The sequence below is a fragment of the Micropterus salmoides genome, unplaced genomic scaffold (genome assembly GCF_014851395.1).
Source record: "Micropterus salmoides isolate LMB-PRFRI ecotype aquatic unplaced genomic scaffold, ASM1485139v1 Ms_hic_scaffold_13, whole genome shotgun sequence".
NCBI lineage: Eukaryota > Metazoa > Chordata > Actinopteri > Centrarchiformes > Centrarchidae > Micropterus > Micropterus salmoides.
In genome coordinates this window covers 6,538,899-6,551,892 of record NW_024040374.1, presented here as the reverse complement: position 1 = coordinate 6,551,892, position 12,994 = coordinate 6,538,899, and the positions used below count along the sequence as shown (strand labels likewise).

General features: G+C 40.4%; 1 protein-coding gene across 6 annotated transcripts in view; it reads left to right on the top strand.

Moving 5' to 3' along the window:
- The window catches only part of LOC119900364 (discs large homolog 1-like protein), a 115,591-nt gene that overhangs the window by 16,150 nt on the left and 86,447 nt on the right, over positions 1 to 12,994 (top strand). The window contains exons 1-2 of one of the 6 annotated variants that reach the window (XM_038715226.1): positions 4,452 to 4,620; positions 12,256 to 12,597. The exons of 3 other annotated variants lie outside the window; for them this stretch is intronic. In XM_038715226.1, the coding sequence (XP_038571154.1) occupies positions 4,558 to 4,620; positions 12,256 to 12,597 (405 nt within the window). In that variant the 5' untranslated portion in view covers positions 4,452 to 4,557. Of the gene's footprint in view, positions 1 to 4,451; positions 4,621 to 12,255; positions 12,598 to 12,994 lie in introns of those variants that run through there. 2 more of the 6 variants (XM_038715221.1, XM_038715228.1) reach the window with 2 other exon arrangements.

The window sequence follows — 12,994 nt, the reverse complement described above, 5'->3', positions numbered from 1 at the left end:
CTTGACCCAAAGCTGACTCTATGAAAACATAAACATAACTTCCCAATTTGTTCTGGAAGAAACCAATTTGAAGTTTCTATAAATCCATGAACAAAAACATGTCGGAAAAGTGTCTGAATCCAGAACATTTTCATAGTAATATGCCCCCTTTGATATTGTAATGCACCAATCAGTCTGTATGCATTTTATGAGAGCTCCTACATTTATTCCTCTAAACTCTGATGCGAAGAAATCTTAGGACCCCATTTTTTTCAGGTAGTTGGCCTCAATGTTTGAAGAGTGATATTCATGATGTGCAGTGCAAAAAACATCAAAACAAGCATAGAATGCCAAAAATGTCACCATCAAACAAGTGAACTTCAACAAATACACAAAAGAGGATCTCATGGATTACTGGTTTAAAATTGGACCAGATTAAGTAACTCAAAATTTATAATGAATCATATAGAAAACAAAGTCTACCAAAGAGACATTAAAAAATATAACAGCACACCAAATATTACTAAAAGTCTTAATGACGGTAGATGTAAAACACACTGTTCCCTCCATGAAACTCTTTTATTGTCTAAATATGTCTAACATGTCTAAATAAAAGGACAATATCTAGTAATTTGGTATACATAGATTTTAAGCTTTGCATTTTGGTTAACCAATTATCAACATCAAATATTAATTTATTATTAATGCATTACACAGAAAACACACATATTTTACATGTGTAACTTTATGTAGAAGAATGTTTTTCAAGAAGTCCCTGCTATGCTCAGAAAAACCTTTCATGTCATTGCATTATTTATACGACTTGTCTACCTGCATCAACTTCTAGACTTAATTGGCTCCTCCAGGCGTGTTATCTGTGCATCTTTTATCTCTGTACAGTTGGAAAACCTTCTAAAAATAATTTCTCATTACTGATTACCGGCTTTAAATGTAACTTGAGGCATAGTCTTGGGTTGTGGATTGAATTCTTTATCAGTAAACGTATCAAATTACCTCTATATAGTATCAGCTTGTCTCTCCCTGTCTTCCCCCTCTTTTCCATCTTTCAGCATCTTTCCCAGTGTATTTCCCGTTAGTGACCTTAAAATCACCCTCCGTTTGCTCCATTCTCTCGCTACACCCTCTGCTTTCTCGCACATTGTTTCCCTCTCTCTGTCTTCTCTCTCATGCTGTGTTGTTTGTTTTCCAGTCGAGGTGAGAAGACAGAGACAACCACAGAGAGACTACTGTGTGTGTTTGGGTCTGTGTGTGTGATGGTCCAGATGGCCCAGCCGTCAGCATCAAGAGCCTCGCTTGAAGAGTGCGCATTGACTTGTTTGACTTCCTATGTCCTTTATCCCCCATAAATCCTCTCCTCTCCTCTCCTCTCCTCCACATTGTAATGTTCACATAGATAGCATGTGGCTAAATTCACACAAAGTTAAATTGCTTCACTTTCTGTTGTGATCACAAATTTTGGCCAAATATTTAAATTAGTACCAAATATGTAATAAGTTGTGACCATCTAGATGCTAAAGTTAGTGACTTGGTGACTAGGCTCAATTCCGATTTTTATTCCCAGATCCGATTTTTTTGTTTGACAGTTCACATTATTGTTGTCCAAATGTCAGACTCTCAGTGTGAACTGTCCGCGGCCTGAAAGTGACCCGCATGCGCAGAAGAACAACATGACATCACACTGTTGTACAGAAGTAAACAAGGAGCCACAGAGGTTAGCCCAGGTTAGCTCCTACTTGCTTACCCTCCAAATTTTCAAGGGACACTCTCGTATTTCATTGTCCTCTCATGGGTCACATTTCTCACAAATTATGACAAGTGTCCACAACTTTCTGTTCTTTTCATTACGGTTTCTGGCGCTGTACAACGCAACTGCCACACAACTCACTCTCTTTCTCTCTCTCCACTATGTCCACACAGACATATCATGCACATAACTCAGAAGAAAGCTCGCGGTTCGGTGGATTTCAAGTGTAAGAAAGTGAATTTGTGAGCAGATGATAGCGAGGTAGAGGAGCCACATGTTTAATTATGGCTTTTGTGGAGGTTTTTCGTTCACAGAGGCTCCATATACAGCAGAACAGCTGCTCTAGAGTGACGTCAAAGTCACATCAATTCCGACCTGAGTGTCCAGACTCGCATTTAAAAAGATACAATCTGTATCAGATTTGGACCACATATGAAAGTGGCCCAAATCCGAACAGGGAAAGATCAGATTCCATGTGACTTGGCTTGTTCACACTGTCATAAAAAGATCAGATCTGAGTCACATATGAGATCGGATTTGGGTCACTTTGGCCTGCAGTCTGAACGTAGCCTTAGTGACTTATTTCTTTGGTAAACGCATAGTTTGGGATCTTATATATTGTAATTCCTTCTGAATGAGAGTTTAATAATGCTATTATAGCAGTGTGTAAACTATATTTTCCTTCATTTTTAAAGTAAATACAGCCGAAAACAGTACCCATTTCACTATGTCACTACTAATAATTGAATACAGAGATGATGTCCTGCCAATAACTTCCACCTAAGGCCATGTCCGGACCAAAGAAAAAAATGCAGCCCTCTCATTCATTTTAATTAGGCCAGTCCGGCGACACAGCAGGGGTGCCAGCACAGAGGGCTCCAGCAAAAAAATGCATGGTTGTCCAGCAATAAAGTTGAACCTGGCTCAACTTTTGCCGCAACATGACGTAATCCGGCAATGCGCACCAGTGGTCAATCAAATACATACAACATACTCATGGCAGATTATTTTGTAACATAAATGGTGTATTTGTATTGTGTACTTGCGATTGTTGCGGCAATAGATTAAATAATTGCTGTTATGATAACTTTACAGAGCTTTGAAATCCTGTCTCAGAGTATTCTGAAGTGTTTTGGTGCTTGATAAACCTTCAAACTCAAGGATCTGTTACTCAAACTGGAATTCCTGGATCATAGCGCTTTGAAATTTTACATTATGAATGCCTTATACCAACATTTTGGCAGACAGGGCAAATATGTGGCATCTCAGTTAGTGTGGATGGGACAACCTACTTTTAGAATGAGTAAGATATCTGCATTTTTTTGGTAAAGATTTTGTGCTGGTTTAATGGGAACATTGATAATTGTTTACAGTGTCTCTGCAACTCTGATCATGCATCCCGGTCACCTGCAGTGGATAAGACACATATCTTAGGTGTGAGAGACCCGGTTTCAATTCCCACTGTGACCCATCCAACATTGTGTCCCTGAGCAAGACACTTAACCCATCGCTGATGGCGTGCGACCTCTGACATGTATAGCAATTGTAGGTTGCTTTGGATAAAAGCGTCAGCTAAATGAATAAATGTAATGTAATTTAAATGGCTGTATGCCAACATTGTCGTCCCAGCGCAAAAACAATGCTGTGTTCAAATGTCAATTGAACAAGTCACCCCAGTAGTGGGTGTGCATGTGTGTTTTTTGGGAGATAATGGCTTGTGACTTTAGGTGATGTAACAACATTGTCTCTGCCTCACTCATTCATTCTTGATGTCTCTCTAACAGTCTCTCTCCACCAATGTTATATTTGGTCAATTCAATCTTCACTAGCCCGTATAATACTGTACCCTTACCCCCTCCTCCTCGCTCTTTGTGTGTGTGTGTGTGTGTGTGTGTGTGTGTGCGCGCGCGCTTACTGGTGTATGGCTATACAAGGCAGAGCATCACTGCAGCAGGAGAGCGAGAGGTAGGGGGACACTAGAGGGACGACACATTTTTAATCCTCCCTCCACCTCTGTGTGCAGGTCTCTCCTTCTCTTTCTCTTTCTTTCTTTCTGTTTTTCATTGATCTTACTGTTGAGAGGCGGGCCAAGAGAGACAGTGGAGCGAAGCGAGGGAGAGTGAGCAAGCCAGGGAGAGAGAAACACACACACAGATAGAGAGAAAGAAAGCAAGAGAGAGAGAGAAGGGGAGCGATAGAACGAGAGAGGCACAGACTCACACAGATAGTGAGAGAGGAGATAGAGGACTGAGACTGCTGCTGCAGAGGAGGACAAGAGAGACCACATCCATACTGACACACACATGCACATACTTACATGCACAACCACACACGCACACTATATTTCCACACACACACACACACACACACACACACACACACACACACACACACACACGCACTCACACACAAACACAAACAGACTGACCTACACACGCTGACAACAACACACTGAAAACACAAACACATGTGCTTACACATTCAGATACGCATACACTGACTCACATGCAGACAGTGACCATGTTGCTCCCTGCATCCTGACCAGCTATGAGGATTACACAGATGAAGATGATGATGAAGATGAGAGCGATGAAGAGTGAGAAAGAGAGGACGCCGGCCTGCCACAGCTGAGGACCGTAGCCAGGCGGTGGGGGGGCAGGGGGCGGTGGGCGGTGGGGGCCGGCGGAGTGGGGGATTGTGGGACGGGATGGAGCGCGGTTGATAGAACACATGCATGTGCATGTGTGCATGTGTGTGTGTATGAAGACTAGGATGCCCCCCCAGCGCGGGACCAGCTAGCTAACATTAGCCACATGTTGTGCCACTGCAAAGTAGCATGCACCAACAACACCATATCTCTGATGTTTGGATGCAAGGTAGGTAGAGGGCTGTGTGTGTGTGTGTGTGTGTTTGTGTGTGTGTGTGTGTGTGAGTGAGAGAGAGAGAGAGAGAGAGAGAGAGAGAGAGAGAGAGAGAGAGAGAAAGGGAGATGTGCAGAGGGTAGAGGTAAAGTAATGGACAGTGAGAGAGAGAAAGAGAGAGAGAGAGAGTCTGACTAAGGCAAAATGTGCTGAGAGAGAGAGAAGGAAAGAGGTAATGACTAAGCTTGTCAAGGAACTCTGGGTTGAGGTAAACTAAAGTGAGAGTTAGTAGCCGGCAGGTGAGAGAGAGAGAGGTCCAAGTTGTGTTTGTTAGGGAGGTAAAGACAGGGAGAGAGGAAAGCAAGTTTGTGTTCTGCTGTCTGTAAGCCCTGTAACAATGTTATTTGATGCTTCATTCATTTTAATTCACCACTAAAAGTTATTTCCATCTTTACAAAAATTACAGAGAGAATGTAACTTACTGTTATACATATCTTTATAGAGTTATTGAATTTATTTTTATGTTCTTGGGGAATGTGTGTTTTTTAAAGAAGTTATCACCTCTAACCCCTAACCTCAAACATGCACTTCCTGTGCTCCTCTTCAACTTTCTCCTTACAACTCGCTTGTCACATTTTGAGGTTGGTACCAGTATACATTTGTCATTCTTTAACGATTATTCAATTATCAAAATTGTTTAAGCTTATAGTTGATATATTGTTTCTATGCTATTTGACGGTGAGGATCAGTAGCCTCTGTGCTGTATTGTTCTGTTAAATATTCCCCAAGTTAAGAAAACACTTTCCATAACCTCCATTGTTTACAGTCACATAGAGAAGCCAACCATCTCAAATCGTAAATGTTGTCTAAACACAAGCTGCTTTCAAAGGAACAGCATAATATTGGTAAAAATATTATTTAAATCAGAAACTATTTGATCAAAGAATGATTTCCAAGAATTTTTTTTTTTAACTTGACAGCTTTTGGTACCAAAAAAGTATTAAGGTTTGGTATCTGGACAGCTCAGAGGATGGCTGCACAGTGGTGCAGTGGATTGAGTGACACTGTTGCAAAGAAAATCTTGGTCTCAAACTCACCAACACTTAATGTAGGAGGAGTTCGCATGTCCTTCCTGTGTTTACTCCCCCCCCCCCCCCAAGTCCAGGACAGGTAGCTCTGAATTGTACATACAGGAAGGCAGACCTTATCTTGCTGAAGTATGCTGGAATAGGCTCAAACAACCAAAACCCTTAACTGGATAAGCAGGTAGAAAATCGATGGATGGGTCTTATGTGCCCCTGTTATGTGTCTCTAATAAATACATTTCTTAAAACTTAACTAAACTAAGGTCGCTCTTCACATCTGTCTCCCTTGTAAATCCATATTCTAACAATTTGAAGCTGCCTTAAATTCATTCATTCCATTATGAATGTGAAAACTGTAGCATCTTGACAGGTCTTTGGCATCCCTGACCCATAATTAAATTAATATCACATATCCCTTATGAGTATGCCGGCTGACTAATTACATAACATCAGGCAATGTTAAGTGAATGAGCTCAGGCTGAAATATGCAGTCATCATCTTGCAAAGTACTCTGAAACTGTTGAGTGGAAAATCAACACATGAAATATTAAAGTTCCACCCAAGTGCTTAAGGAACTGTGCCTTTGATGTGGAGGAACTGTTGGTACACTGTGCTGCATCTCTGAATAGCCATTAAACACACAGCTAACCCAAAAATGACTTCATAAATGGGTCTACAAATTTGTCTAAATAGCACAGTGAAAGCTGAACATGAGCTTGAGAAATATGGTGGCAGAAAGAAAAAGTCAATATATTTGTTTTGAAAATATAGGTTTTGTTTACATGTTTAAATATGTTACATTAGGTTAGCAGTCAGACCAGTGATGTAATTTCACTGATTTGAATTAAAAGATGATGTGACATAGAGGAGGCTGTTCAAGGTCCGGTGACAAATTCATGTACAGTACTGTAAGAAAATACTGTTGGACCAATGGACTTTGTGTATTTGTGTATGTGTGTATGTGTGCAGTTAGGCCATAATTGTATGGACTTCACTTCTGTCCTATTAGATCACCTCACCATGACAGCCTGTTACGTAGAGTGAGGCCGAGAGACAACTGCGAGGCAGAGAAAGAGTCAACACGAGTGGTTGACACTGTAAGAGCACTGGTTATGTCCTCTACACGAATAGCTGGAGAGGATAACTAGTGAGTATGTCCTGAGGATAAAAAGAAGTTGCTCTACAGATGGTCATGTTGGTCACCTACCGTCATCCATTTGCAGACTTAAAACCGCCTGTTTATTATTATTATGTTTTTATTATTATCAGTGTCTTGAGTGGGAAGACAGACTAGTAATTCTCAGTGTTGAGATATAATGATGCTTAAATAAGGATGTTTTTACTATTTTAGATGAACAACCCCTTATTCAACATGTGTAACTGTCTGTTGAAACAGGGAAAAAAGGTCAGCGTTTATAACAGTTTGCTGGATTTAGTGAACATCACATTTTGTCTATATTTTACCAGTCTTCCACACAAATTGACCAGTTGGGTGTGTGAAGTACTTCTACTACTACTGAACCATACTGTATCTTGCTGACTGGTGTCATGGACAGTATGGGATGACGTGTTTGTGATGTATCTGTGGTATATACAGTCAAGTGTCTTCATAATAGTGTTTACAATGTGGCAGAATAGTTGGCGCTCAAAAATTTAACTAAACTTTACAAAAGGCTAGTAGTGATACAGCAAAATGTAGTGACATAAAAATAATTACATATACAGTACTTAAGGATTACAGTATTTCAAACATTACGTGGTATGATAATGCTGATTTGGGGACATGACTACTACTACTAAATATTGGAACAATATGCTATGCAGGAAAAACAGCATAGTATAATAAAGCAGCAATTTGGAGATGTAGTCAAAATGCACTACAATTGGCTAATGTTTGCACTTCCAGCTTGTAACTTATGTGTGGAAAGGTAAAGAATATTTGTCTTTTATTTGACCTTTGGACTAAAAAGGATCGCAGTTAATGGAAAAATTACTCTGCTGAAAATAATTAAATGAAATAATGAAAATAATACTATTTTCTTCTAGCGTATTTTGGCATCTTGTATTCAAGTAATGGCAAGACCAAAACCAGTGTTTGGATAAGTACTGGAAGTGATTAGTTAAACAATACTGAACCCCAGAGAGTGAGAGACACTGACACAGACAACATACAGTGTTTCATTTAATCACATGCAAATGTAAGATACAAGACAAGAGACAAGCATAATAAACACAAACAGTGCATAGAGGGGAGAGGGAGACATTTTACACGAGGGTGAACTACATTTATTTTACCTTGCGAGCAATGTGTCCATTGCTGAGGCTGTTTAAGTGCCTGAGAAGATAAATCAAACACACCTTAACTAGGTCAGACATTTCAACACATTCAAAATAGATGAATCTGTTCCTCCCTTTCTGCTCGGGTCTGTGTATTTTTACTGAATACTGACTGAAGCCTTGGTGAAGTCAGTTAGGTCTTCTCTTTCTCTAGCTTTAAATATTTCTGCACTTCCTTAAACATAAGTAAACCATTAGATCACAGGTTTTAGATTTATTAAAGATATTTATGTCCAAACTTTAATTTAAACATTTTAAATAACTTTCATTTCATACTTGGTTGTCTTACTTTTCAGCCATGATATGCTACTTTCACCACATCTGCTTTTAAATAATTCATTTTCTGTTTTTTTTCGGTTTATACTTCCAATCATAAGTTTTAGAAGTGTAAAGAACATTTCCATCTTTTTGTTGATCTTAGATTTTAATTCCATGTGGATTCTGTTTGTTTTTTTAACTTCAAATACCCAGTCCAAGTGTTTCTCTTTAACACTGCGCCATTCAGTTATATTATATCACCATATAGCATTAGCTATGTTCAGAAAGGCAACAAAAAAGGGGATCAAAACATGCACTGGATATTTACTATCAGAGACTTGTGGGGTGCACATTGAGTCCACTACTGGTTGAGTGACTTAGTTATTGGCTGACTTTATATTATTAACCAATTTGTTACTGTCACTTTTTCATTGTTGCTAAATTAATCTGGTCATCAGCTGTTCTTGTTTTGTCAGTAAGTACTTTTGTACTTCATGCCAATAAAGCATGAGAGAGCGTGATGTGAGAGATAGAAAGAATGAAAAGACATAGAGAAAGGGAGAGAGAGAGAGAGATGAAGGCACGTGTGTGTGTGTGAGAAGTCCCTTACGGCAGAGGATCCCCTGCTCTTTCATATCTCACCAAGCGTGACTAACGCCTGGCTTTACTCTGACACACACACACACGCAGATACAAACTAACACATAGACATGGACTAGGATGCTGAATGTGCTACCAATATAGTCACGTTTCTCTGGCTACGCAAGCCTGGCTGACACACTAACACATGACAGCAACAGTGTGCACACGTGTGAGTCTCTGTGTGTGTTTGTGTGTGTGTATGTGTGTGAGAGAGAGAGAGAGTGTTCAGCAGGCTATCTGCAGGCACAGTCCTGATTAGGAGCTCTCGGGTCTTGCTAGTCGAGCAAGCAGAAACGCACACACACACATACACAGACACACTGTGAGGTAGAAACAGACATATTTGGTGTCTCTGTCCAGTCATGCGTTAATTTATTCAGAAGTGCTCTTGTGCCATGTGAAAATCAAACGCCAAATATAGGATTATGGCTGACTGTGTGTGTGTGTGTGTGTGTGTGTGTGTGTGTGTGTGTGTTCCTGTGCATGCATGTGAGTGCAGAGGGCAGTAGCAGCAGTGTTTTGACAACAGTGTGAGCCAAGGTCTCTTCAGGGTCTTAGTGCCTGGCTGTTCAATTGCTGCTTTTAAGATTTTTTTGAGGCATTTTGGACTAATTAGCGAGTCGACAGTGAATGAGAGGATCAGAGCGGGACGTGGAGAGGAAATGAAATTTGCTGAAGGTCATGAGATGGGTTCAGATCAGTTCATTTTGTTAGAGCAGTGTTTACTCCCAATCAGTCTAAATGAGGTTAAAGTATGCAGCAGGGGGAGAGCGCACATAGCCATGTCTATTTGGATTTGCAGGAATTAGCTGATACTATTCTGCACAGAAGTGCTCTCCTGTGCAAAGCAGCCTCCCACTCCCCGCCTCAAAACACAATTTCTAGAATAGATTTAGCATTTAGTCGTTGACCAAGATGACACTCGGCTGCACTGTAGGGTCAAATGCAGTGCTTTAATGTTTCCCTGATCTTGCTCTGATAAGTCACTAGGCTTGCTATCAGTAGTTAAATCATGAGTTTGAAAACATCATGGATTGATCACACATCTTGAATCAACGGGTGTAAAGTCTTTTGAATCAATGATACTTCAGATTTGTTACTAAATAACTCACAAGAGAAATACCAATAACAGTGTTTTTTTTAAACATCTAAATTCTCTCTTGGGAAACAAGTTTAATTAAGACTGTGGCTATGTAGTTACTGATTTAGAGACACAGGGGGGAGCTGTATAATAAGTCACACAGGCACACTTGTTTTTGTAGTTCATTAGGACATTGATTGATTTATATTCATTCCCTGGGAGGTTGTGCTAACCATAACCAGTACCGCTACATGCATAATAATTCCTAACCCCAATCTAATTCTAACTTATTTACCTTAAACTAAAAAGGTTAACCTTACACTGAGTTGTTTCAAGCTGTAAAAAGTACATGTATCTCTTCTTTCCCCTCATGTACATAATCATACAATAAAGTAATATGACTGACTTCCTGATTCACCTGATCAGTATGTGAGAAAGTAATGATGTAATTGTTGCTTATTGCAAAATGTAATGAAAATGTCCTTGTAAAACCTGACATTGCAATAGTTTTTTTGATACTAAACCAACTAGAAACTATTACATCACAGGAGCTGCAACATAAAGATTAAATTATACAGCAACATATTGTATAATGTGTCAGGCGTTTTTAGATTCATAGACACTGACTACGGAAAAACTAAAGAAATGCAGAAAAAGGCACCTGATGCAACTGATTACATATAATGTGAAAGGTGCAAAAAATAAAACAAATAGAAATGTACAAAAAAAGAAAGCACTTTTGTCAAAGAGATGATTTCCCTTTATGACGCTTAGTTTTCCTCATGTATTTTGTGTGCCATTTCCTTTCTGTTTGACATTGCTAAAAATTGCTACAGCACTTGTTTTGACATCTCTAGGCTTGTATACTTAATGATGTAAATTACTCTCAACTGGTGTATCTCTCCATATAAGTGTTAAGCTTTGGTAGAATGAGGTTGACGTGCAATTAGCAACCAAATAGTCTTATCATGCGAGTGCTGCAAATCCTTAAAATGAGCTTTTTAAAATGTACGTTTACACTTTCATTTGGAGTTAAGTGTCCCTTTAACCTTGGGTTAAAATCGAGCTGTGAGTCCAATACCTGAAATATACTGAATAAGTAACTAGATTCTACTTAGATTGGTAGTTTTGTGGCTGCATTATATTAGCTGTGTGTCTTGAAATTACACTTTTATCTTGGTGCTGATATGATCAGAGAATCAACAATCCCATTTGTCTCGAAGCTTTAAAAATCCTCTTCAAATTCATCTGCTTCTCTTTATCAGTATCCCCTCTTCTGATTGGAACACATTTAAAAGGAAACATTAATGAGGGATTAGAGGATTTTACCTGCATCAGTGTACTTGCTGGAAGGAGTGAGTGAACCGAGAGGGGCCGTCCTCTCAGCTGCTCAGCTGGCTAAGTTGCACACCATGTAACCACAATGTCGCAGATTAAAAACTAGCTTAAGAAGACCCTCCCTCCTCAGCTTCACAAACTCTCTCCACTGTACTCTGTCCAGTAAAGCAGAAAAAAAACATAAAATCATTCTTTCACAAAGATGAAGAGAAGCAAGGGGTGAGTGCGTGAGAATGGGGAATGAGACGAGGGAGAGGAAATAGTGAGACTTACTGTAGTGCGAGTCTAAGATGTGGAAAGGAAAGCGACATGATGAAGGTATAGAAAGATGAGGAGGCAAGAAAGACGCACCAATTCCCTGAGGCAGGCTTGTCTCCCGCTCACTGTCCTCATTCAGCTTTGTGTCTCATTTTGCCTAAAAACTTCTGTTTCAAGTCTAGTGCGTGCGTGCGTGCGTGCGTGCGTGCGTGCGTGCGTGCGTGCGTGCGTGCGTGCGTGCGTGCTTGTGTGTGTGCATTCACATACGTACAATACAGGAAGCTCAGGAAACAATTACTACCATGCTGAGTGTACACCTGGACTGCCCCATGCACTTACACACAAAAACTGACCTATAAAAACAACTCATTACACACATGCATGTGTGTACTCACACTCATACATGAACATACACACTCTGCTATGCTCTTTTATGGTGGTTAAACAGCTTGACTAAATCTTTTCTACTTCTGAACTAACCACTGACTTTTTCTGACTTTTTTTCCCTCTGCTTCCTATACCTCGTCTTCCCAACCACCTCTGTCCTCTTTGTCCGTGCCACTCCCTCTGTCTGGTTTCTTTCTTGGTCTGCCTTCCTCTTGTTTACCATCTGGTTTCCTCCCCTTTCCTTCTCCTCCTTTTTCACTATAGAAGTATCGGTATCAAGAAGAGGAAGGGGCGTCACCAGGTGCCCCAAAACTTCACCAACACCCCTGCCATCAGCACCCGATGGGAGTAGCCAGAGAGCTAAGAGACGGAGGGACCCTGGGGAGGGAGGGCAGGGAGGAGAGAGAGGGGGGGACCTGGAGGAGAGAGGGAGGGGGAGCCGGGACCATGGAAAGAGAAAGGGAACGATCACTTGGGAGGGACGGATCTCTCAGCCGCCGCGGTGACCTGCGGGGTGCGGAGCTGGTTCAGGTGGCGGAGCGGCAGTTATCTCAGATTCAACACGTTCACGGATACGTTACTCACACACACATCACGCCTGCACAGGTAACTGTATACATCAGTATGCCAGACACACACACGGCTTGCATATTGTTCTGACATTGTCAATCTGTTCCGCATTACATCTGCTAGGTAAAACTGTCTACGTGTCTGTCTCTGTTTTAGAAACACACACACAGCTCAAGGCTTACATTGTGATCACCCAAGAGATTACCGGCCTGTCTGTCAATCATTACGTCTAAAAAACTCTTGTGACAAATGATGTATATTTTAAGTTTTTTTTATCACACGTAAATGTTTATGTTCAACAGCCCAGTTTTCCTGCTGTGTTTTACAATATCTTAATATTGTAAACAACCTTTTACCAGCAGAAGAATATAACAACTTCATTTTTGGTCTAGTGTTAATCTCTGTCACTCAATTTGGGAGTGAGGGTATGTTC